General features: G+C 38.6%; 1 protein-coding gene across 2 annotated transcripts; it reads right to left on the reverse strand.

Moving 5' to 3' along the window:
• Positions 1-477: 477 nt before the first annotated feature.
• Positions 478-26,996, reverse strand: LOC117400766 (zinc fingers and homeoboxes protein 2-like). 2 transcript variants are annotated; one of them, XM_034001092.3, is made up of 3 exons: positions 26,829-26,996; positions 3,675-6,295; positions 478-2,456 (listed from the first exon to the last, which is right to left on the reverse strand). In XM_034001092.3, exon 2 carries the CDS (start codon positions 6,107-6,109, stop codon positions 3,689-3,691), a length of 2,421 nt encoding a protein of 806 aa, XP_033856983.3. In that variant the 5' UTR covers positions 6,110-6,295; positions 26,829-26,996; the 3' UTR covers positions 478-2,456; positions 3,675-3,688. The 2 variants fall into 2 exon arrangements, with proteins under 2 accessions (XP_033856983.3, XP_058878325.1); XM_059022342.1 differs by lacking the exon at positions 26,829-26,996 and adding an exon at positions 26,244-26,308.
• Between the last annotated feature and the right edge of the window lie 996 nt (positions 26,997-27,992).

Raw genomic sequence — 27,992 nt, forward strand, 5'->3', positions numbered from 1 at the left:
GATGAAAACACTCATCAGTTTCTCATTAACTCCAATACTTGGACCAACTTGACATGGAATGAGTTGCTCAGAAATAAAACCTAAAAATAAATGTGATAAATAAATAAATCATTGTGAAAATTGTTTTAAAAACCTGACAAATCCTGTGAAGCGAGCAAACATTTTGTGAAAATGATGCTCTGTCAGAATAATCACACAAACCGTTCATATCTGTTTTCATCAGAAGCGCATACATCTTTTCACATGAAAATTACACTCACTCAAAATTCTCACTTTTGAATGTGTGACGAATAACTGAAACTTTGTCACTTCAACAGGTGAAAACATGGTCAAATCGAAGCGATTAGATGAAAGCATTATTCAAAAGAGGAAAGATATTTTTTACACCTGGATGAAGAATTTCACATCAGTTATGATTTTAAAAATATATTTTTTATGGATTCACATGTGACCAGCACTGAGAAATAAGGAAGCAGGTTTCATTTGAATAGTTTGTGTTTATTGGGTTACAGCAGATGGGCAACTGGTTAAAAAAAAATCTTAAAATCTTAAAATCATGATCTCCATAACAGTATAGTATTGCGGTATAAACTTTTTTGAACATATAACACTATTGCAGAAGCTGTACACAAGAAAAAGAATAATCTGGAAGTATGGTCTATTTCTGCTGTATAAAGTGCACTAACACTAGGATCTCCTAAAAGGCTAACATGTAATAACAAACATACTGATATCGTGTCCCCCTAACACTGTGAAACAAGATGCAAAAAAGAAATGGGATACACTGTAGATTGCTAAAACCCAGGTTAAGTTACATCTCTCTAGCTCATTTTGTGTTTAAATAACCATTTATTACAACGTTGCTCCCTGGTCCAGCTTAACAGGGGCCACCACCTTTACTCTTCTTAAATCTCAAGTAAGTGCTCCTCACAAGTGTAAACATTACCTATAGGGACCATACTAGGGATGGGCACATGTAATCATTTATTCGAATAATCGATTTGAAAATGTTAATTGTTTAGAAAATGACTAACCTATCTTGTATTGCTGCACATATAAATAGTCTGAACAGACCCACGCTAAGCCTGCTGCTGCAGTCCGATGTATGATTATATATAAATAAATAAATAAATAAATAAATATTAAATAAATCATTATTTCTTTATGACGCTAAATTATGCTAAGCTCCTGACAGATACAAAAAACAGGCGTTCTTAAAAGTGCAGGGCAATACAAATACTGTAGCTAGGGGTAACGGAGGTGGTTGGAATGCACCATTGCACGTATTAAAACTAAATTTACTTAATTATTCTATTTAATTAACAAAAGAGACTACAAAATAAAGGTATTTTACAAAACAAATAAAACAGGTAAATCAAAACGAACCTTTAGAGCTTGCCACCAAATGCACTAAAAAAAGGAACGTATAATGAATCTAGTGGTTGAAATGATCGCTAAAGATACATGGACTGTCAGCGCTGTTGTACGACAGGGCTCGTTCATTTCGTTTTAACTTGAGATTTAGTTAATGACATTCAATGATTTAATGTCTACTCTGTATGGCATTATTTCTAAGATTATGCAGCAGAATGTATACCAGGAGGTATGTACCGTATCGAATATGATATTTTGCTTAATGTAAAAAAATTAATTAAAAAAATGCATAGTTGTCCAATGAAGACATTTATTGATTCATTGTAATCTGTATATTATCATGTTGCCTTTAATTTCCGTTTGGCAAGTATGCAAACTGGGCTTTATACATTGTAGTTGTACTTCGTGTTACAAATAGCACTTATTGAAGCTTTGTCATATATTGCCCCGATTGTTATTTTTTACGTATTATGTCAACTTTGGTATTATTTAAGCATTACGTTTAGCCAGAGGCATGTTGATGTAAAGTATTATATTGTAATCGTTTAGTAAATTATGTGTATTAGATTATTCAAATATAGAAAAATGCCCATCCCTAGACCATACAGTAACCAACTGCTTAAGTCTTTAAAATCCATCAGGCTGGTATGGCAGCCATTATTTAAAAGTTAAATTGTATTCTATTAAAATAGAATAAAATACTATTAAAACCAATAGGGGTTACTATGTCTACAAAATGGAGAACAAACCACTAAAATGATCAACCACAACAAAATGGAAATGAAAACAACAGCGACAACAACGCACCAATTATAAATGTAACAACATTTCCCAAAATTGTACAAATCTGGCAATACAGAAAAAAATATTTACAAGGAATCTTTTTGTTGCAACACAGAAGTACAGATTTGACACTCAAATGTGGCTACTACAGATTCTCAGCTCATTGTGTCTCTTCTGTCTCCAACATTGTGGTTCATATGCAGTCAATGGTTCCAAATACGAAAATATAACATTTTTATCTCTGTCCTCTTCAAAAAGAAGATGTTCTGTACAATTGACAGCAGTCAAAATTCAATCTCCTAAAAAAAATTAGATAAGAAGCTGTTAAAACAGGGGAATTTTCTTGTAAAAGTAAAAGATGAACACCAAACCAATAAAGAACTGGATAACCTTTTTGAAAAATCTGTAATGCAAAATCCTTAATTTTCCTGCACACTAAGATTCTGCAGCTAATTCTGCGACATAATTTTTGTATTTTCATATATTTATGAATGAGACCCAACAACCCAGCAATAATACTATGAATATTCAAAAATACAGTTTGCTTTATTAACCTTTATTTTATATACATTTCAAATGCTGTGAACAATGTAAAAATATAATTTCCCAAGAATTAACAGAGAAATGAACTATAATTATCATCAAAACAAACTGCATGAGGTCACTCGGACACTGCAGCTGTAATGTGACTTTATACAATAATGTAGTCAAATATTTTAAAGCATGGCTAGATGAAAAATAGTAATATTAATCTGAATTCCATGTCATTTTATATTAAATTGCTTCTGTTTGTCCTAATATTTTAAGAGGATTTAAATCTACATAAATGTATTTATTTTTTATTTTTTTCTTACACTTTCTATAAACTGAATCACACATAACATGAAACTGCATTTTCCAGAGCCTCAACTATATTACATGCAAGACAAGAGTAAAATGGACAATATATTTTGTAAAGCAATGTAATTAAAAGAAAGATTTAAACTAAAAATCAAGAAAAATATACTTCTGGCATTTAGATTTGCCAACTTCTTACCCTCATATTCGTGTAGCTACCTGTGGCAGTAATGACATTTTTAATTTCCTTTGTTTCAACAGGTACCACTATTCTCTTATTTGTTAATTAAAATAGTCTATGTTGAATTAAAATGAGCTCCCCAGCTTATTTTACTTCTGCCGCAACAGTCTGTGCATGGAGACTGTTAGGCAGTGTTTTATGTTTCGTCAACTTCTCTTTTTTGAATTCTGACTTTTGTCTCTTGTGCTTTAGCCTAGTGTTCATGGATGGTTTGGCATACGGTTTAGCTAGCACACCCTTTTGCAGTTATATTTTGTATCGCTTGGTATCAAAATAAACCAAATCAAATCAAAACGTCTACAGTCGATTAATGGTTTTCTGCAGCCATCGCTGAATTGATTTGTGACATCGCAGAATCACAGAATCCTAGAGGGATTGCTTGCATTTTTTTTTACCTAAGTATATTATAATTATTTACAAACTCACACACTATTATTACCTTCGTGTAACAGTTTATCCTGTCATGCCTTCTGAGTCGTCTTCAACCATTTCATACCCAGCTTCAGTGCAGTCAGAAGCATGGTCCTCATCTTCGTCCACCCCGACCGTCACCTCCACCCAGTCCCCCTGCTCCTCACTTGAACGCTTGCCTTGGCTAATGTTCTCTGCTCTGTCAAGCTTGTCCTCTCCCTGCTTGTTTGCAAACCAGTCCCTTATTTCCTGATAGCTCAGTTTGGACCCCTCCACCAGCTTTTCCAGGTCATCCTCCCGCAACTCCTTAAACTCCTGGTAGTGCTGCTGGAGGACAGAATGGCCACTTTTGGAACCCAGGGTGGTCTGGCTCTGTCCATTCTGGCCCTCCCCATTCAGTTTCTGGTACTGCTCCATCCATTGCAAGCTCCCGCTCTTAAGAGCGGACCGGTTTTCCATGAACCATCGGACGATTTCTGTGTGGGCCAGCCCCGTCTTAAGCGCCAATTGGTCGTACTCCTCAGGAGAAGGCCACCGAGTCTGTGCAAAAACACCTTTAAGAAGATCCAGTGTTTTTTGTTCTAGGGGGATTGAGGCAACAGTGGGTAGTGGAGATGCCCTCACCTGGTCCCCTTGCCCGTGTGTACCATTGAGTGCCCTTGGCTGTTGCTGATCCTCTTTCTTATGTGAATCCATGGAGTTCAACAGGGCTTGCTCCTTGTTGTCTCGTACTATCCGACTCTCCAAAAAACAGTTGTCAATCTCGTTTCTGGACAGGCTGGTGTCTACCATCAAACGGTCGACCTCCACCTGTGTTGGGAAGCTGGTTTTCTGGAAGTTGGCCTCCAGGACCTTTAGTTGCTCTGGGGTATTCCCTTTTAACCTCTGCTGTGCTGTCTGAATGCATGGGCTCTGAGGTTGACTGGACCTTTGTGCCATGTCTTTGGCTACAGATTCACTGGTGATGTTTACAATGCCCCTTTGAGTCCGATAGCGGTGGTCGCTAAACCACTTCTTGATCTCCCCCCTTGACAGGCCCGTGGCCTCAATAAGCCTGTAAACTTCTTTGTCTTCTGGAAACTGGCTCTTGAGGAAGCTGGCCTTAAGCTCTGAGATCTGCTCCCTGGTCTTCTTGCGGTCCATAGAAGGAGACATGATGGGCGTAGCAGGATTTGGGTGTGATTGAACCACATGGCCGACACTTGCTCGCTTTGCTTCAGGGGTCACCACCGGAGCTGGCAAAGGCCGCTTGAGGGGCTGCACTTGGTCGGCTACTGTCAGTGTGATGGGGGAGTAAGTCATGGTTGATCCGTTGGCGACCTGGGTCAATACCAAACTGGTCGGTCCTAAGATCTGGCAGGGAAGAGTCTGTATAAGGGGCTGCGTGACTTTAGTGTTCCTAGCTAGTTGCGCAGGCAAGACTGTTAAGGTCTGTGTCATGGGCTGGATAGTACCATTAAACATTTTCTTCCTGGCCTCTTCCACCTCCTCGGGGGACCAGCTGATGCCACGCTTTAGTCGCTGAACGATGAACCAGACCCTTATTTGCTCCTCAGGGTGTTTTGAGGCTGCTGTCAGCCAGGAGAGCTCTGCCTGTGTTGGGTACGGAAACTTATTGAATGAATTAATGAGGATCATATTAATGTCCAGTGACGGGTTATATTTGGTAGTGTTCAGGGGGACAGCAATTTTGGGCACCAAGCTGTAATTGGGGGGCCGCTGTAAAAATGGCATAACATGCGTCAACCCTTCTGGAACTGAAGCTTCAGGGATTATAACTGTCCCATTGACATTTATAGTAGGAATAGGATCTGTGACCATTTCCGGACTTAGGTTCTCTGACAGATTCTGTAGGTCATCTCCCTTCCTGGGTAAACGTCTGGGGTCCATTTTTGGCTTCCCCATTTTCATCATGGGTGTTTTACTCAAAGAGATTGCAGGAGTAGCGTTCTCACCACTGATCATACAGGCAGTACTGTTGGCTCCTTCAATTGTCTGCTCCAAAATTGTTTGGCTGTTTCGTTTGATCAACTTCAGCTTGAAATTGCTCTCCCCGGGATGACATTTCATATTATGTTCCGACAATGTGTCATATTTTTTTGTGTTGAAGCTGCACTCTGCACACACATACAGAGGGTTGAGAATGACGTTGGGATGGTTCAAGTCCACATGTTCCGTGAACTCGTTCAAGTTCTGCGTGGAGTAAGGGCAATACTTGCATTCATAGCCTCCTTGTGGCTTCCGTGGTTGAGGAGTGTCTGCTGCTGGCTTGTCCTGCTCTACATCCTTCTGCTTACTTTGGACACCATTTCCTGTAGTCCAATCATCATTAGACAATGGCTTCGGAGACCCGTTTTCCACCATGGTGTCTCCAATGACCTCCATCTCATCTGGGTCATCCTCTTCCACCATTTCAGTAGCACGGACCATACATGGAATAGTTGACTTCCTTCTGCTGGCCATGGTAAGGGGTTGGTGTGAAACTTCGTTTCAGACCCTGTCAGTTTATGCAGGGTGTGTGTGTGTATGTGTGTGTGGTGGAGTTTTTAGGATTTTTCACCCAGTTTTGTTTTTGTAAATGGAGCTTTGATACAGACTTTAAATGTCAGCTCCAATGGGGAACCTTATGAGACTTCATCACAGCTTGATCTACAGTAGAAAGAAAGAAAAAAGGAGCAAGTATTGATCAATGATATTTCTACAGAATCACATTTAATATAAACATTTAGAAATCCTGTAGAATTAGTAGTATGTTTATAACAGGGGCAACTAGCTTTCACAAATTGTTACTGTTGCACCATAAACAAACGTTAACAGTGCTCATTAAAATGCTTGATAGAAAAGCAAATTTGTCAAGTGTTACCAACTGACAATAATAAACCCTACATCACACGTTAAAAAAATAAAAATAAATGGTGAATAAATTCTGTAACTGTACATCACTGCAAATGTAATGTATTATTATTGATTGTCATTTCACACCTGTCTATAACTGTTTCCCCTTTGTTGTACAGCTGGAAGCTGCAGTGTGCAACCAGAGGTATCTCATGGAAGAAGAGGTTGAGGTCCTGGTAGGGCAAGAAAGAGGGGGAGAGTTGCGTCCTCCAGCTCTCTGGGCTGTTTTGTACACAACACCTGGTGCACTGATGAAATACAGTCGCATGTGTTCTCATTCACTGGTGTTCCTGGCATCAGTTAGAGAATGAGGGATGATGCCACGTAACTGGATTATTTGAAGCTGTTTCTGACCGATGATGTTATGAATGTTATGAATTCACAAGCAGACGCATACATTTTCCCAGGAGCAGATGGAGAAAATACCAGCTGATAAACCCCATGCAAGAGCGAGGAGCTGGGAAAATGTCACTTTAGATGGCCTGTGGCAGTCTTTGGGCCTTTCATTTTTGATGTGGATAGTAAAAAAGCCATGTCTCGACAGCTACTGGTCTGGGGACCCCACCATCAAGACTCCCTTCTTTGGTAGCATCATGAGCCGGAATCGCCACAAGCAGATTCTTCAGGCACTGCACTTCCAGGATAACCAAGCTGTCAGGCCTGAAAATGATCGCCTTTGGAAAATCTGCCCCTTCTTCGACCGCATTACAGCCTTATTCACCAGCATCTATATACCTACGCAAGATATTTCAGTGGATGACTCTTTTACTGTACAAAGGAAGGCTTCATTTCAAGAGGTACATCCCAAACAAACGGGCACGCTTTGGGATGAAGTCATATAAGCTTTGTGAGGCAAAGACCGGCTACACCTGGAAATACTTGATGTATTCTGGGCAAGACCAGCAACTGCTTGATGGTCAACATGGTTCCAGTTTCTGTATTGTGATGGAGCTCATGAAGGGACAGTTAGATAGGGGGTACCGATTAGCTGTAGACAACTACTACAACAGTCCTGAACGTTGTCTGTCTCTGTATGACAGGAAGACACATTGCCTGGGAACGGTGTGTGGTAATCGCTGTGGTTCGCACACGAAAGCAGATGGAACATCATTGCAGAAAGGAGAGGTAACGTACTGCACAACTGACAAGCTGATGGCACTGTGCTGGCGTGACCGGAATTATGTCACCATGCTTTCCAACTGCAATGATACCAGCATAGGGAAAACAGGAAAGAACACCAAAGAAGGCCAGCTCATTCACAAAGCTCAGGTGATTATAGATTATAATGCCATCATGGGAGGAGTTGACAGAAGCGACCAGCTGCTTAAGTACTACAGCTTCCTGCGGAAAAACCATCACATGGTATAAAAAGTTTACCTTTTACCTTATTATTATTAATGCGCATATATTATACTCGCAGAAGCAGCAGAAACCACCATCTCTACTGTCATTTCACGTGAGCCTTGTGAAGCAAATTCTGCACAGTGCAGACCCCAGTGCAGGTGATCAGGGAGGCAGGGCAAGCACCACAGTGCATCCCGTGAGGCTGACGGCTCGTCATTTCCCAAGTCTCATCCTTGCCAAAGAGAACAAGGCAGTGTTTTTCGACAGTGCAGAGTGTGCAATATGGGTTGTGGTCACTGATTTCACCTGGGCGAGTCAAGAAGGTGAGTGGAGATGAAATACCAGTGCATACCTTGCGGGAACATTCCACTTTGCGCTGCACCATGTTTTGAAAAATGGCACAAAACTTAAAAGTAATTTTTGGCCTAACTATTTATTTATTTATTTTGTTTATTTATTTATTTACAGTCATGGTCAAACATTGACCAAAACATTTGCATTGTTATTGGGAAACATATATATATATATATATATACACATACAGTGCCGTGAAAAAGTATTTGCCCCGTCTGATTTTCTGCATTTTTGCATATTTTTCACATTGTATTTGGTCAGATTTTTTTGTGGGTTGTAGTAGTATATAGAGGGAGTCTGAGAGAAAAAATGACACCAAAGTTTGGTGCTGCTTTCATTTGTTTGGTGTGCAAGGTAATCTAACATGCAATCTTCAGGTGTGAAAAAGTTATTGCCCCCCCTACTTAACTCAACCCAATTAAAGGGATAATTAGGGTCAGCTGTTTGAGTACTTTGGTTAACAACCAGGCCTGATTTGGGCCAGCCCTGCCTAATATAAATCTGACTAACTTTGGCCCTTACCATCAGAATTAAGTTGTCATCACACAGGTTCTAGAGGCACATCATGCCACAAACAAAAGAAATTCCTGAAGACCTCTGGAAAAAAGTTGTTGATGCCTATCAGTCTGGAAAGGGTTACAAAGCCATTTCTAAGGCTCTGGGGCTCCACCGAACCACAGTCAGAGCCATATTGTCCAAATGGAGAAAGTTTGGGACAGCAGTGAATCTTCCCAGGAGTGGCTGCCCTGCCAAAATCTCTCCAAGAGCAAGGCGTAAAATCGTCCAGGAAGTCACAAAGAACCATAGAACAACATCCAGGGATCTGCAGGCCTCTCTCGCCTCGGCTAAGGTCAGTGTTCATGACTCCACCATCAGAAAGACACTGGGCAAAAATGGGATTCATGGGAGAGTAGCAAGGCGGAAACCATTGCTCACTAAGAAGAACACGAATGCTCGTCTCAAGTTTGCCATCAAGCACCTGGATGATCCTCAAGAGTTCTGGAACAATGTTCTATGGAGAGATGTGTCAAAAGTGGAACTTTTTGGCTGACATGGGCCCCGTTATGTCTGGCGAAAACCAAACACTGCATTCCACAGTAAGAACCTCATACCAACGGTCAAGCATGGTGGTGGTAGTGTCATGGTTTGGGGATGCTTTGCTGCATCAGGACCTGGACGCCTTGCCATCATTGAAGGAACCATGAATTCTGCTCTGTATCAGAGAATTCTACAGGAGAATGTCAGGCCATCCGTCCGTGAGCTGAAGCTGAAGCGCAGCTGGGTCATGCAGCAAGACAATGACCCGAAACACACAAGCAAGTCTACATCAGAATGGTTGAAGAACAAGAAATTTAAAGTTTTGGAATGGCCTAGTCAAAGTCCAGACCTAAACCCCATTGAGGTGTTGTGGCAGGACCTGAAACTAGCAGTTTATGCTCGAAAACCCACAAATGTCACTGAGTTGAAGCAGTTCTGCATGAAGGAGTGGGCCAAAATTCCTCCATGGCGCTGTGAGAGACTAATTAATAACTACAGGAAGCGTTTGGTTGCAGTTATTGCTGCTAAAGGTGGCATAACCAGTTATTGAGTCTAAGGGGGCGATTACTTTTTCACACGGGGGCATTGGGTGTTGCATAACTTTCTTTAATAAATAAATGAAATATGTATCAATTTTTTGTGTTATTTGTTCAATCAGGATCCCTTTTATCTAATATTAGGTTTTGGTTGAAGATCTGATAACATTCAGTGTCAAAAATATGCAAAAATGCAGAAAATCAGACAGGGGGCAAATACTTTTTCACAGCACTGTGTGTGTGTGTAATATATATATATATATATATATATATATATATATATATATATATATATATATGTACACACACATACACACAGACACACACTGTATATATATAATCCCTCCCCCCTCCAGCTCGTGTTATCCAGAAGCAAACCTTTAATTTCTTCATTTTCCATCTCAACAGCAAAGCGCATAAGCTGTATTGAAAGAAATGTTTCTAAACTCCTCTGCTGTTTGGGATTTTTTTGTTAAATGGCCAGACGACCAAAAAAAAAGTTGAATGTAACCAATCTCTGGGGTCACTTGACAAGCGTAAGTTCATATTATTATTAGCATTATTAATATTATTAATATTTTTAATAGTAGTAAAATGTGACTGATAACCTGCTTGGAACGGTGACTGTTAAATAAAGCTTTGTTTTGCCTCAGTCCGCTGCACTTGTGCAATGCAAGCTTACTGTATGTACTGCAATCATCTTCAATTACGTGTAAATAAACAATGTGTATTTTTATTTTTATTATAAAAACATGATTACTGTTCTATAGAACATATTTTTAAACTGCATGTGAATGTTTTATTCCATTTATATGGATTACCAGTAAAATAATAGGATTTTCAATCATATATAAACCAGTAGCTATGGTGACGTCACCAGTAACTTATGCAAACGAGTACCATCGAAGGTTCAAACCTTCCTTCGGAAATGTAAAGAACGTCATACTTGTATTTGTTAGTAGAGAATCACAATTTAAAAAAGTTTGAACCATTTAAAAAAATAATAAACCTAAAAAGTAATTTTAGTGGATCTTTTTCCCTTTTTTAAATACATTGGAACGTTACACTTTTTAATTTTACTTTTGGGGTAGTGGTTTTATTTGCAGACTATTTAAAAAATAATTGTTAGCAGTTAGTTAGGAAAAATGTCATTCTTCCACCTGTGTGCTATTAACAATTTATCAATAAAATGGGGAGTGGCAAATTATCTGTTTTTATTTTTTTCCATTTTGTTTTAGGGGCAGGATAACAGTACTACTGCTAATGAATGGTGTGCTGGAACTGATCGATCTACAATTGCAGATGCTTTTGATCGTGTATGAAAGTATGACCCACATTCAAAAACATCAAATGAAATAAACAAAGCAGTAGCAATGATTTTGGTAAAAGCCATGCTTCCTTTTCAAACTGTTGAGAACCCTAGATTCAAACAGCTGGTCCAGAAGCTTAACCCAAGGTATACTTTGCCATCTAGAGTGTAGTTCTCAGGGAAAGAAATTCCATTGCTATATGGTGTTGTGCGTGCTGAAGTTGAGGCATCAGTTCAAGCAGCTTCATGGTATTCTGCTACAACTGACCAGTGGAGATGGAAAAGGAGAGCCTTGCATCACTCTCACAGTTAATTTCTAAGTCATGGCAGTTGGAGTCAAAATGCTTAGAAAATGTGTTCGTGTCACTGGATCACACAAGTGGCAACATTTCTGAGACTTTTCTGAGATTATTGGATGAGTGGAAACTGAATAAGAAACTACTTACATGTGTGACCACAAGCAACACAAGCAACATGAAAAAAAGCTTTCTAGGAGGAGTTGGCTGTAACCGTGGCTTTCCTGCTTTGGCCACAATTTGAACCTGGCTATCGGAAAAGCACGAAAAATAAAATCTAGATTCAGCTGTAAGAGTTTGTCGATGTCTGGTTCAAGCTTTTAAAAGGAGCTGGAAGAAGAAACGAGAGCTCAGGAAGAAACAAACTGAGTTAAATGTCATTCAGTACTCGCTACTGCACGATGTGATCACCAGATGGGGTTCAACTTTTGTAATGATCAATAGGTTCTTGGAACAGCAGTAGGCAATCTGTGCTATGCTTGCAAGTGACAGAAATGCTTGGTATCTCATGCCAAAAGATTACAATGTTGCAGCTCTGGAAGATGTCCACAAAGTTTTAGGACCTCTTAATGTCTTCACAGACTCTCTAGCTGGTGAGGAGCACGTGACAATATCTGCTATACACCGCGTACTTCACCATTTTATGACTGCGCGTCTTGTGCCAAGCACAGATGACCGACCCCTGGCAGTAGAGATGAAGCATTTGACAGGACCTCAGCAAGACGTATGAAAACAGCACCAGTACTAAACTTCTGGAAGTTAGTAGCTTCCTTGATCCAAGGTTTAAGGGAGCATTCCTGACTGATGAAGAGAACACAGTGAGTGTGATACAGACTGTGAAACTGGAAATGTAGAAGTCAGTGTATTTGCCAGGGACAGATTCACCAGGACCAACACAATCTGCTACCACCAGTTATGCTTCAGGGAGTCAAATGAACCAGCAGTCACAACTTGGCACATCAGCCAATGTCTCAATTTCTCCCAATTTGCAATGTTCAATTGTATTTTAGGCTCACCTCACTGCTACCACCACTGCGCTGACTCTGGAGCAGCGAAGACTAACACACTCTGTCCTCCGAAGCATGTGCCGTCAGCTGACCGCTTCTTTTCACTCTGCAGGCCCGCCATGCAGCCAAACCAGAGCTACAGCATCAGAGGACAATGCAGTTCTGGGCAGCTACAGGCAAGCCCGCTGGCGCCTGTCCAGTCTACAGGGGTTTGTACAACTGTCTGTACAGTGGTTTAGTTTTCTAATAGTGCCCCAAATTGTATCTCATGTTTCCAGTTTTTTCTACAACCTGGGTTGAAAAACATTGCCTCCTGTGATGTCTTTAAAAGTGGAATGCAGACGCTAACATAACTTTTACTGTATGCCTATCAAGTTTAGTAACTATGCTAAGATCCTAATTTCCACTTCGTAGGTAATGAAGAAAAGAAAAAAAAAGTTATGATACAGCCAACAAAAGTATATTAATCATTAAAGAGCACATTTTGGTTACACAGTATGCCAGTACAAAGGTATGAAGTATTTATTTCTATAACTATTTAAAACAAAATCTGAATACAGCAATAACCTGGTTTAAAGAAAAATGTGTTCTGGGAAGCATCCAGGGATTAAGATGTGTTCATTACACTAAAGTTACCTATTTCATCTGTTTACAGAACCCCTGATTAGCACTAATCTTGGACTAATGTTAATATAGGTAGGGCATTACAAGATTAGTGCTTTCAAGGTCTGCGAAACCACCAACAACTCTGCTTTGACTAAGTACATAGTAAAAGCCTACAGATCAGATCTCATTTCCTCACTTATCTGATCTGAAATGCACTTGCTGAATATACAAATAACAATGTGAAGTTACCCTACCACAAACCCCAAACTGCCAAAAAAAAGGAAGTTCATCAAAATCAGTTAGGAAGGGCAATCACTAATTTCAATCCCACAAGCCTCAGAGAGGGTTACACGTTTCCCTACCACAGAGATTTGTATTACCAATACCACCAGAGGCTATATAGACAAAACTGTATTATTATTCAATTGAAATATTTCAAATGACACATGCCATAGAGTTTTAAGCAAATGACTAGGTAGAATGCTCCACCTTCTTACTCTCTATTCATCCATAACTATTACACACTCAATAGTGCTGAATTCACAACTACTGTACTAAAAGAAACTAAAATTCAAATGACATACGTTTCAACTTCTAGTCGAAACATTTGCCACTGAATTTGAGTTTCTATTAGTATTTCTAAGGCCTGTCCACACAATGCCATTAAACCGGCTTAAAAGTGCTAAATACGGTTAGCGTCTATACTACACACCGTTTAATACCGTACTTGAGAACCAGACTCAAGACCACCTCAGGGGGTAGTCTCGAGTCCAGTTATAAATGAGATCGCAGCAGGTAGTGCGGTTTATCAGAAGTGTGGACGCTGTAATACCGAACTACAATTTTGGTGCATGCTTTCCGATATCTTTTGGCGCGTTGACATCACAAATACAGTACTCAGGACAGGCCCCTGAAGAGCAGAGAACGACTATCAGTACTAATGTACCGTATACAATTTATGAGGCTTGTTGTAAAATGGTGGATCATGAAGCAACGTGATCAGATACCGAAATCAAGGCACATTGATATCTGGAACAATGAAAATCGGTCAAGGAGAACTTCAGAGTTCAAAATGAAACTCAACATTAATAAAATGTACCTTGTGTTTTTAAGAAACAAAGCCATAACGTTCATGGTAAGAAGCACTATGTCTTCCGTCAGCACGGGCTCCATATTTGCTGGGTTGTAAACAGCAGTCCAGATAAGCTGCGTACCTGCCATTTTTAAGCATGAAAAAATCAGAAACACGCACTAAATTTAAACTGAACGCGTAAAAATATGAATAGCAATTTTGCTGCACAGCTTATCTGCCTCCCCTCCCACCTCCTCTAAAACTTCCACCAACAACAATCTCCCAGAATACAATGTCTTCAGTTACATGGAAACCGTACACAAGAAAGACCAACCCAACAAACATTATCCAATCTCTGGCTAGCCCTGTTGTTCGATGTTACACAGGTTGAAACGTACAAATCCAACTACAACCATCGTCAGAGGCAACCGCTAAGAAAAGGTGCCTATAATATTAAACAAACTGTTTTACAACCTATGAATGTATTTAATTATTTTATTTATCTGCATGGCTTTATATTGAAATTTTAACATGTTCACAGAGTTTAAGAATTTAACGCTGAAATAATGCACTGTGCCGATAAAGAACCTTGTAGAACACACGCGTGGTTGTACAATACAACGTCACATATCCGACTCCCTGTGGACTGGGGTATTGGCGGATATGTGAAAAAGTCAGATTTGCGAACATCTACAGAAAAAGCATTTACACATCCATAGATAGGTTAGTGAACAAAAACAACACGCAAACTGCTTTAAACGTGGACATTTTTTGCTTTAAAATTAAGCAAATGTAAACGAGATTAATTAGGCTACAAATACACAGTGTTGCTATGCGGTTTGCTATAAGCCATCTCCACACAAAGCTTTTTTTAAAAAAAAAAAATACATAACAAACAATAAATGTACAGTGACCTGCAACTGATGGCTTCTTTCTTAACTCTAGAAGTCCCTGCCTCCCTGATTCTGCTTTCTTAATATCTCTGTGGTTTGTTAGGTTGTTAGCCACAGTTGCAGGAAATCCTGTCAAGTTTGAATTTTTGAAATAGAAAACATTCAATCCTTTGAATATTGTCATGCTTGGGAGATATATAATAATATAATCAAGTTAACATATTCAGTTTCAACTGAACTGATAGTTGAGGATTTCAAATTCAGGTTCAAAATTCACAAGGACATTCTTCCAAGTTGTTGCTTTATACAGGGTAGCTAGGGTTTTAAACGCTGGAACAGTAAACATAGTTATTGGTTTGAACATTATTTTTCAGATGGCAGTTATGGCCAGAAATGTAAAGTTCCTTCTAACCACCTATATGATGTAACTCCAGGCCAGGGCTGAGACATTTTGACAGGACAATGAGTGAGGAACCTCACACTGTGCCTGTCTGCTGTGAAGACTTTAGTCCATGACCTTTCTATACAAGAAGTTTAAGGTCAGTGACCACAGGCAGCACTTCTATTTTGTATACTGGGTATGCCAGCAGCAGCCCCAGCAAGGACCAGCTATTAGTGCTGTTGGAGCTGATGTGGTGCAGAGGAATCTACTAGCTGTCATTCTGTTCTATACAGACACCCAAACACATAGGCTTGATGAAAGACGTTTACCACCGTTGCAGCAAACATCTAATGAAGTGGAAGAAAATGCATCAACTAGGCCATGGCCTGAACCAGTGACATGGCGTGGCTGATAAAATGTGACACTGACTAAATATGAATATGCCTGTAGTAAAACTACCAGATACCAAACAAGGTTTCTCTCCCTACAGTAGCAGAAACTGGCCTATGAACCCTGGAAACCAACAGGCCTCCAGGCACCTGTATCCAAGGAAATTCCCCTGCTGCATGACTACAGCAACCGGTTTCTTAAAAGATACTGTACAGTTGCTGTAGTAGTATATCAAAATAAAAACTGCCACTAAATTATTAAACCGATGTTTTTGAAAGGAAAATAGTATCTGATGAGGAATGGCAGCTAGTCATAAGAGGCTACGGAGGCTAAGCCTACGTGTAATTTTGTAAAAATAAAAACAAAAGCTTATCTTACGCTATGCTTTCCAAGGTCTACTGTATTGCTATTGCCTAATATAGCCTCAAAATGGGTGGGATGCTGTCTCTTCAACCTGGAATCACCCTCTGTCTGTCGAGTTTTAATGTAGTTGTATTGGCTACACGATGCAAGCTTCCTGCTAGCATCTACCACTCATAATTAGAGGTAATCTTGACGTGTCTGTTGCCAGGCAGGTTATGGGTCATGTGTGGCTACTCCCTTAAGTTTCGATTTCCATACAGTACGTTATACATTTTTTTTAACCCTTTGCGGTCCATTGTCAGACCTGGTCCGACATTGCAATTATTCCTATCCGGTCCATTGTCGGACCCTGTCCGACATCATCAAAAAAATGCAAAAAACAGGTTTCTAGTCGTTTTTTCTCCGGAAAAAGCCGAGAAAACCATTCAATGGCCGAGTGGGAGCGACAGGAGCCGAGACAAGCCAATAAAAAAAAAAAAATACAAAAAAAAAAAATTGGCGTATCTCATGATTAGTCATACATGCCCCTGGCATTACATAGGGGCGGTCATAAGGAAACAAGCTGGCTGTTAGTGTATCAGCGCACAAAGACTATCACGGACATTTGCAGAGCTTTTTTGAGATGTTATAGTAATAAAATAATGACTTGGATTGCATTATTGAGGAGTTTGGTGATAAAACGAGTGATCAGGAGATGATTTATCAGTATGTATGACTATTAATAATAATAATAATAATAATAATAATAATAATAATAATAATAATAATAATAATATTTATTTCTTCGCATATGTGAAAGCGATAGCGAACGAAAGGGTGGGGCGGGGCTGGAAATGCCTAGTGAGTGCTTTGTTGATATGCAGGGCCTTTTAAACCCGTTTGACTGTGAAAAAAAAATACTTTTAAACAGCGCGTCTAAAATTAACTGCGCGTGTGAAAATAAATTGGACCTGACACGCCTGACGCGGACTTAATAAATGGACTGCAAAGGGTTAAATTAATACACAATTTTCCTTGCTTTCAATTGAGAAAAAAATAATTATAAAAAACAATAAAGGTAGTCCAAAGCCTAAATTGGACATTCTTAAAGGGAGGACCAAAACAAAATTGCCTTTTCAATTGCTCATGGTACAAAAAAACGAAATTATTTATTATTATTTATTTCTTAGCAGACACCCTTATCCAGGGCGACTTACAATTGTTACAAGATATCGCATTATTTTTACATACAATTACCCATTTATACAGTTGGGTTTTTACTGGAGCATTCTAGGTAAAGTACCTTACTGAAGGGTACAGCTGCAGTCAACCGGGGAAATGGTTGACTGCAAGGATTCGCAGTTTGGTTTTTCAAACCAGCTCTTCATCTTCCCAGTGGATTTCTGTGGGCTACAGTGATTTAAAAAATCTTTCACGAGCTGTAAAAATATTATTTCTACAAATTACATCATTCAAGATTCATCAATCAAGTAAGTCGACAAGTACGTTTTTGTTATATTGAGTTGCTTGCCTTATGTGCTGTTTATACTACATTACATTTCTTATTAAATTACAAAGTACCTTTTGAAATGTGCAAAGTTTTATTGTGTATAAAAAAGTACATTATTATATATACACTGCTGTGCAAAAGTCTTAGACATTTTGCATTTTTCTACTCTGATGCATTATGAGCATCAACAATTTACTCAAAGCCTCCACTAGTGTTTTCTACTATTATAACAACCTTGACTTGCATAAAGAAGGAAAAACACTGAGTGAAATAGCTCATATCACTCGATTTTCAAGGCGTGACATCTGAAGCATAATCCACAAGTACACAGAAACATCATCTGTAATTGACAAGCCCAGGACTGGAAGACCCAAAAAGCTGTCTAACAAGGATGAGCAATACTTGAAGATACCATCCTTAAGGAATAGAAAGAAGACAAGCGTTGAATTGACAAAATAACTGGCAGAAGGCACATCAAATCACCAGTATGAAGGCCACTCTTGAAATCAGGACTTAAAGGATGTGTTGCAGCAAGAATACCTCTGTTAAGAAAGGGAAACAAGACTAAAAGGCTAGAATATGCACATGCACACAGAAATTGGACTATGGAACAATGGTCAAAGGTGCTTTGGACTGTTGATGGATGGACAATGACATCTGACTAATTTAACTATCATACTAAATTCAGCTTCTTTTTATATAATGTTGCCATATAATCCAAGCACAACATGCTTTGAAACAACAGAAGATTAATCGGTAGATTTAACAGATAAAAAATAAATAAATAAATAAATAAATAAATTATTGCCTTAATATTTAAATCAAGAAAACGTGAATACAATATGCCTACTTCTGATTTGGCTTGTCCAACGTGAATGTAGAGACCTAAAGTGTGTATCCTAGCAATGCGCTAATCTAACGTACTAGCAGTAAAAAAAGCACACTCACACACTCAAAATTTTTATGCAAATTGGCAACAGGAGACTTCAAACTGGGTTCTAATTTTAAATTGGCAGGCTTAAGGGAGTACTAATAAAAATGGTGGTTTCTAAATATTGCTGTCAGGGCTTCAAATGACCCTTTAGACACAGCTTTTTTTAAAAATCTTACCACATTTTCATACTGTATTCCTGGAACGTAACAAGTGAGAAAGAAACTGTATAGTAACTACATTACAATTCTTAATCATTCAACATGTTTGCAGCACAAAAACAATGACGTTGGAAAACATTTAACTGGACTGTACAGTACTGTACCAAACCCACAGTCCAATTAAACTATCTATGCTGTAGATGTTCGATTTAGGGTTATAATCTTGACGTCCTCATCGCAATGCTGTATTTTCACTTGTCCATAAGCTGATCATGTAAGTTGCACGATCGGCTTGTGTGTTCAGGGAGCTGAATTTATAACTGTCAAAGCATCAGCACCTGGGGTCCAAAGCTGTATGCTTGGGTAAGATCTACAAAATAACCCCTTTTCAATTATCGTATTACAATTTGGCATTGCAGCGTTAATTTTAAATTGATCAAAATGACTGCGGCCCTTAAACGAGGGCTGTGATTATACGAGGGCGGCCTTTATTAATAATACCATGCTTTACAAACACTGCAATGTTTTATTAAATGATTTAAGGCATTTTAGAAACGGCGCCATGAGAGGCTCTGATCTGCAGCACTATACTCGTGTGTTTTTGGGGCTTGAATACAGTACATTTACTGACAGTTAACGAGAGCCTATTAGGTGGGAGTTGGGAGGTCAGTGGAGTACCAGCGAATCAGGAGTGTGTATTGGTTGCTATGGGGTGGGACAAGAACAGGAGAGAGAACAGCAGTTGAGTGTGATGCAGTTGTTTTTCTTAACGAAAAATATTACCTCTGAATATCGGTTTGATTTCTGTTAAAACTAAAATATATCCTACTCTGTTCTTTTTTTCTCACTGTATATTTACCTACTTGTTTGTAATTTCTCTGTAAAAGAAACCGAAACTAAATCTTCTCATAGATAGTAAGCATTTTTTATATATATATATATATATATATATATATATATATATATATATATATATATATATAAATTGTACAGGACTGAATAAAATTCCAAATGAATAAAAAACTAAAGCCCCTACCAAAAGATATCTTCAGCCAGCTTTCGGATAGCACTAAAGAGTGACCAGCAAAGCTCTAAGTTCCTCTGAGTTTAAGTTTTCACCATCCAAGCTCACGACGAGGTAAACAGACAGCCCTTGTTTTATCCCCTGCTGTGTTGGTACTGAACTCTGCTGGAAAAAAAGGGACATGAAGGACCGCTGTGCTGTAAGTAGTTCATCTTGGGTTGTGTGTCGGGACGGTTAACATTTGCTTACTAAGGTGGGTGTACATTAGTTTGTATTACATGCTGGAGTGAGGTTGCAGTCTCTTCGGGGGTGTCATGTACACAGACAGAGTTGTGTGTTTCGTTCTTTATTTTTTGAGCAGGGGTAGAAAAAAATACCTTTATGTTTCTTTATTGAGAGCGGCGTTTATTAAAAAGCTGATATCTGAGTGAGGCGTTAATTCAAGGGTGTCGTTAATTTGAAGTAATACGGTATATTTTACACAAAGAAAAGAAAAACTATTGCCTAGTTTTTTTCCATGCTCTGAATATGGATTCCAGCTGATAACATGAGGATTGTTGGACTCAGATCAGCTGGCAGTGGGAATTGCTCCATGGTGTACAGTCATTAGGATGACAACCTCATGTCGATCACGACCACTTTACAGCTTGGTGAATAATTTGGCAATGCACACCAAGCTGGCGTGGAGGCTGTGACTGCAATGGTGTTGTATTCAGATTCTAAGATATACTTCACAACAATTGCTGTTGCTGAGTACAGCTGCAATAAGACTGTGCTTGGCATACAGTCACTTCAGAAGGAAAAACAGGAATGCTGCAATTTCTTTTGCTTTAGGGAGTTTATAACACTTCAAAAGTATGGGAAATGCAACATTCTTCCCAGGCGTTTCCCATGTTAGCAACATTACCAGCAGAGGTCTCATTAAATATTAAGGGGACGTTCATTTCCATGTAGTCGTTATGGCAACAGGGAGACATTGAGATGCCCTTCTGTTGCTGTGCTGCTGCATATTAAAGATCCTCTCACATGTATAAATTAATAGAACAACCCTCTGCCTACTTATTGTGTCTCCAAAATCAGCAGTTGCACTGGAAGCTTTGCTCTATGTGCTGCTCAGAAAACAGTACACTGCTTATATGCGGTTTTGTTTAGAGAGGTTTTATCCTCCTCAATCCATGGACAATTTAAACTGAATGTTGGGATTTTTACAAATCACACAGTGGTCGATTTTTGGTGCTGGATTCTCGACAGTGTAACTTCTCCACCTACTGAAACGTATTCTAGACCCCAGCAGGAAAAATCCTATTGTGTTTGATTAAGGTTGTATTTTTTTTTTTTCATGATATCTGTGAAAATGTACCTATTGGTGGGTAACATGTAGCTCCCCGTGAAAATTCCCATTTCTGAAAGAGTATTGTGAACATACATATTTTTTCTCATTTAAAAATAAATACAGCAAATGTCTCTCTCGTCGGCTTTTAAGAAAGCCATATACTTTAAGCATCCCAAACAGGAAGAAATCAGATCAAACATTTCCAGCAGCAAACCATAGAATTACTTATCTTGCTCAAATTTATCTTCTAGATCTTTTAACATTGTACCTGGATTTTAGCAGCAAGTCTGCATGCCACAGGCTTGCTGATTTAAATTCCTAATAGCATTAAAAGCTGCAACTTGTTCAGATCTGTAAATAAATACTTCTTTCAATATTCAGCTGACTGAGAGCATACTTGACACCCTTGCTCCCGCTTTCAGCTCAGTAATCACACCCTCAAGTAACCAATGCAGAGTTCAGGGTGCATGTCTCTTAATATTAATATATTCTGGGTTATAAAAATACAATACTTGCTGACATTGTGGGACTTGTTTGTCAGAATACACAGTTGGCACTGTTAAAGGGTGTAAACACATCATCATAACAGTATTAATAGATGTGTTTAAAGTTTATACAGTAGCATTTTTAATCCTTCATATTAACAACGCATATCTCATGACGAATGGAACCACTGTAGCCTGAATTTTAAATTGAAACTAACCCCAAAAATGACTACAACAAGTGATAAGAATACAACACAACAAACTTCATTCCCACTTCACTTTTTAAAAAAGTATTCCCTAAAATAAACACTGCAGTTTTGAATATTGTTAACAGTTCTCTTTTTATCAGGTGCTGTTTCTAACTCATTCAAGACTGCTGTAGTAAAACCTCTGATCAGAAAACCCACCTCAGATCCCAATGTTCTTAACAACTACAGGCCTATTTCCAATCTCCCATTTCTGTCTAAAGTCTTAGAAAGAGTAGTGCCTGAGCAACTCAACAGATTTCTGGGAGTACATAACATAAGAGAAATTTCAGCCAGGGTTCAGGCCTTCTCATATTATTTGTTTATTTAGCAGAAACCTTTATCCAAGGCAACTTACAGAGACTAAGTCGCACTGAAAGTATTTGTTAGATTTCGAAATGTGTCAATTAAGTATATGGAAAACTACAAAGCAGCATGCAATGCCATGTGTTAAGGTAATATTATTCAGCAGGTTTCATTCAACTTTATAGTTCATTCTATAGGGTTATACTTTCAAGAGAATGAAAACCCAATGATGAAGAATGGAGGAACATGAGCCCCAGCCCCAGTACAGTACATTTACAAAACTAGCAACCTAACATTAACCATTTTACGAGCATGAATTAGCATATAAATTATATCCTTTTACAGTATATCACCACTTCATCCATGGGACGCAGCTTTATTACCACACAAACATAACAATATTGTCTGTCCAGCTATGTCAAATCACGCAGTATGTGCTGTAGTTTCCAGTTTGTGCAGAGGTTTAATGAGCAGCCAGCAGCATACTTTAAAATTGTTTTCTTGTTTCCTTTTCCTAGGAGGCAAACGGTTACCCTGTCGCCAAGCAAAGTGAAGCCCCACTGCCATGCTTGATGAAGAACTGGAAACCTGCCACACTTCTGGGCTCTAGCTTTACTCCCAACAGACCCAAATGAGACTCAAGCTCAGAGCCAAAGAAACAAGAAACAATAAACAAAAACAAATGTGTCAGCCCATAATCTATTAACAGTATATTTCTCTTTTCTTGTATTTCTTTTTACAAATGGCTCTCCAAGCAGGAATCTTATGAACAATGAAAAACTTGCCAGAACTCTGGGGTCAATATCTTCACTTTGATCAGGTTAGTGGAATCTTTTAACAAATTATCTGCAAATCAGACAGGATCGCAGATTTAATGGCAGATTAAACAAGGGGTCTGCCGTACGTGGCCAATTTACCAGCTTTTAAAGCCTTTAACCTCTGGTGGTTTAGGTTACAAGGGAAATGAATTTGGTACCAGGTCCAACCAAGCTACACTACCTGATAGTGCTGAGACAAACATGGAAATTTCAGATTCAGATTATCAGTTCAAGATTGAGACAAGTATTTGAACATTTGTTCTTTCTCAAGCTATCAAAGCCATTACAAGTAATGCTGCATTAAAGTTAAAAAATACAGTTGTGATGGAATTAACTACAAAACAAAGACTGACATACAATAGTTACGGTAAAAAAAAATCTTGTGTGTATTTCAGGTAAAAAACAATACATAAAAGTAGACACTGCGTTTTTTTCTTCTTCTTCATAATCCCTGTCATTGTCGTGTCTTTACAATAAACAAAGTGACCATCGACAAATTTTCATAAAGTAATAACATTACTTTAACTTCATTAAACACTTCAAATAAAATAAAATGTGGAAAATGAGGTGTTGCACAATGAAAAAAAAACACCATCACCATTTTATTTCTCTTATTACATTTTACAAATCTGAAACTTTATGTAGATAAGGAGGCTGTGTGGTCCAGTGGTTAAAGCAAAGGGCTTGTAACCAGGAGGTCCCCGGTTCAAATCCCATTTCAGCCACTGACTCATTGTGTGACCCTGAGCAAGTCACGTAACCTCCTTGTGCTCCGTCTTTCGGGTGAGACGTAATTGTAAGTGACTCTGCAGCTGATGCATAGTTCACACACCCTAGTCTCTGTAAGTCGCCTCGGATAAAGGCGTCTGCTAAATAAACAAATAATAATAATAATATTTGACAGTTTATATATATACAGTCAGCACTCAGATATACGACACTCCGGTACATGTCAGTCACGTTTTACCGTCCTTGTATTAAGAATAAAATCAATCCCCATTATATATATATATATATATATATAATGCATTTACCCGTCACAAGCAATTTCCAACTCTGTCACCAGTTTTCTGATACAAAGCCCATCTCTTCAATGTTACAATTGACTTGTTTAACTGTCACAGCCTGCGTTTTCTTTTTTTTTTTGGCATGGCAAATCAGTCTTTATTGTGCACGGTAGTTACACAGCGCTTCCTCCAAAAACAAAGCGAACGAGACAGGGCACGGTAATGTAAAAGTTAATCATTAGACAGTTTTAGATACTGTGATGCATTTTTTATTTTTAAATATGTGATCTTTAGTTGCTTTTGTGCATTTTCATTTGCACATGAACTATGACATTAGGGTCTTATCGAACACTACATTCTGCAATTTTGAAGACTGACTTTGGATACTGTTTTAATTCTGGGAGCTGGTGTTATTTTTAAATCTTTTGCTAAATTGTGTTGCCTTTTAAGTTTTAAGCAGTTCTGTGCATGGGTAACGTTTTGATTTCATTTTGATGTTGTGTCGTTAATGGGGAAATTTACATACTGTTACTATACGTACCAGTATGTACTTTTCACGTGTCCAGTCGTCTCATATCGTTCTGGATTAAAATACTACTACTGTTGAAAATATAGTACCAAAACCACTCCTACAACCATTAACTGTTGGTCATGTCACCTATTACAAAAAAAAAAAAGCAGTGATTCTCAAAAAATTTAAGCAACTCTCAATAAAAACAAGCCCAATTCCACCTACTATAAGCGGACTGCGCAACTGTGGTTACAACGTGCTCACCTACATACACGTCAAATGAGATAAAATAATCAGATATGCATCACACTCGTTTAACCATCACTGAAGTCAACATTTTATAGGGTCGGATATGTGAGTGCTGACTGATTATCTAATTTCTATCAATTATGTAACTTCTGGCAGACACAGACATGTTTTTTTTGCCTTCTAACACATCTACAAAAATGTTCATTCGCATATTGCTTTTGAGGGAAATTAAGTGATTTCGAGGGAAATTAAGTGAAATTTGGCTTATCTAACTATTGACTCCATATTGTTCAGTAACAATAGTCTGCTAAAATGCGAAGGACCATTTTAATTTGGTTGGTTCACTGCCACACTGCCAGTAAGCATGCAGGAGCAAATATTTCCTTCTATACGGCTTGATTGCCCGCGGCTTGTGATGGATGCCTTATTTTTGTGTCCCATGATGGACATTATTTACCATCTTTCAAGCCCAGCTTTGGCGAGAATATGAACAACAGTAACCTGAGATCTTACAGAATGTTTGTACATCTATTTAATAGTGCCGCTGCTTGGACATCATCATTGAACCAAGATACTGTACCTGTATACCAGTGATTCTGTTCCTATAACTCAGTGAGTAGGTGATGTTGTCAGAGACACCAAGTATGTAAGTAAAAAACAGGTTTTCTGGCATTTTCGATATGTATTTTTTGTAGTGAAACGACAGTACTGAGTGGATTACTTAAGTCCTCATCTTTTTTTCAGTGCTTTTTGTTGAATAATATTTCACATATCTTCCCTGACATCTTTTATTATTTTTTTTTTTTTTACTGAAAACGTGTCAGCTGTAGTTAACACGTTTTCAGTAATATCAACACCACCTCCAGTTTAGGTAGTGTAATACTAAAAAGTGTACTGCACCATGCAGTTAACGTGACCTTAAACATCTACAGCAGAGGTAATGTTCTTGAATTACAGAGGCTGAGGACAAATAGAGCTTGCCTCTTTAACGCTAACTTGTGGATGATTGGATTTCCACAGAAGAAAAAAAACAAAAACAAACAAAAGGCAATCAGGAAATCGTTGAGGGCAGAGCCCCACATGGCTTTGAAGCAAGGCACACTTCCTGAGGACAAGTTCAAATGTCTCAGGAAGCCAGCAGGAGAAATTTACTGCTGTGTGGTTTGGAACCATTTGGGATTTCTGATTTAGATTTTGTTTTATGTTGTTTAGGACTAAAATAACTAACAATCCTGCCAACTGCATTTGATCAGAATAATCTGTGTCTATTTTTAAAAACTGGAGCACCTTTGCAGAATACGGTGGTACTGTACACCACTGGATGGTAACGGTACGGCCTGGTGATGCGCACTGCCTCTTATCAAATAGCAGATGAATGCTGTAAAAGTATTGCCCCAGCACAATAAGGTGCAAACTGTAATTTATAAAACAACCTATGCTGGGTGCAACTGAATTTGAATCAATCATAAACACTTATTTGTAACAAGGTACGACAGGAACAGGAGATTACACATTCATTACAGTAGTTGTATGAATTACTATGAATAATTTACCAGTGTATGCTAGTCTGTAGTCGTCGATCTCTGTTCTGCTGCGACCATGGAGGTAGGCGTCACCATTTCCTACATCATTACGCCACAAACCCAAAAGCATACAGTTTACAGGAGCCTAATTCATTACCTATCCTCGCTCTACATCAGCCTGGCTGTTATTAAATTAGCATCAACTGGATTGATATAACTTCCAAAAACCAAGCGACTGCAGGACAAACATGCTCCTTAAAATACCTATCATTCGTAACGACGTAACGCCATGTCGAATTCGGAAGCCATATTTTGCTTGTTATTTCGACATCGGAAAAAAAAGTAGACATGTTTTCCCCATCCTGGTCTATCAGAATTCAGCCAAACTTCTTGATTATAAACAATCTCCCTTAACTATTAAGCAAGCGGGTACTGCGGGTGACCCACCGTGCCCGTTTTAAAACCCCAAAGTTCAGCGGCTAAGTTCTACTTCTAAAAATAAAGCAAACAAGCTAGTGATGGAAAACGAGCAACGGCTTGGCACGGTTAAGTTTAGGACTTGTTTTGTTAATAATCCTTCTTCTGATCGTTGCATCAAGTTTGTAAGTTTCTTACCTGTCCCCGTGTCTACAGCGCTGGGACGCCGAGGTTCCAAAATGTAACTCTCGTCTAAGGTGTACAGGCTGCGAAGATTAATTCTAAAGATTCCACCGAATCCTAAAGACAACAGTAGAAAAAAAATTCTCGTTCAGAGGGGGATCTACGCCAAAAACCACATGATCTCTAACGTCACCACATATATTTGCATACGATACCAGATGCACTTACACCCAGAGTTTAGGCATTTTGAGCTTAAAGTTGTCAAATAAATTTAAAAAAAAATAAACTAAAACTGCAAGTCCAATTTGTTGTGTTCCTGCATCAGCTCTGCCCTTGGTGAATGGATGAATTTGTGTTTTTTGACGTAGATCTGCAACAGTAAACAACGTTAGATCATTGAATATTAAGTACCACCCGCACACCTTTGTAGAAGCTGACCACTCAATCTATATAGTGTTTGTGTTGCTTATTTAGGCGTTTTTCCTGTGAGCAGAGCTATCAAGACTGACATCAGTCGGTGCAATGAAACTAAGCGTCTGTGATAACAGCATACATTGATATGCAGCTACACTAACCTATTTATTTGAAATAAACTTTCTGGCAACCGTTTGCTTAACTAACGTTTAATCTGTGCATACACACAATATAAAGTTTTAGCTCAGATAGTCGATTTGCAATGCAAACATTTAACAGTCTTTAATGCAACTTTACCCGCTGAATTATTTTTAAGTGCATCCCATACATTTAATTTTACCACAATCAGTTTGACTGTTAATTAAAATAATAATGTATTCATGAATACTATCTGATGCTTGTCCATTGGCCATGAGAGTGTAGCACGGGGTGAAAACAGTACGCCTTTCTCCATGTCCAGATGTATTTATTCTCATACATTAAAATGATAACGGATTTACAATACAGTACTTACGTTTAAGGTCTCCTGTATTTTCTACGTTGCAAGTCTTCAGTCAATATGTGGTTAACAGCGACACCTAATGGCGCTTTATGGAAATAGGTCAACATTTCAAAGGGTGACCAAATGTCATATGTTTTAATGAAGAATTACAATCTGTCTTATGTAAAATAATGCAATTATATTAATTAGGATGTGTGTTGTATTTTGTTAACTTTTTTTCATATGCAGTTGCCTATGCTGAATTCAGAATAAATTATACGTGA

The sequence above is a fragment of the Acipenser ruthenus genome, chromosome 4, assembly GCF_902713425.1.
Source record: "Acipenser ruthenus chromosome 4, fAciRut3.2 maternal haplotype, whole genome shotgun sequence".
Lineage (NCBI taxonomy): Eukaryota > Metazoa > Chordata > Actinopteri > Acipenseriformes > Acipenseridae > Acipenser > Acipenser ruthenus.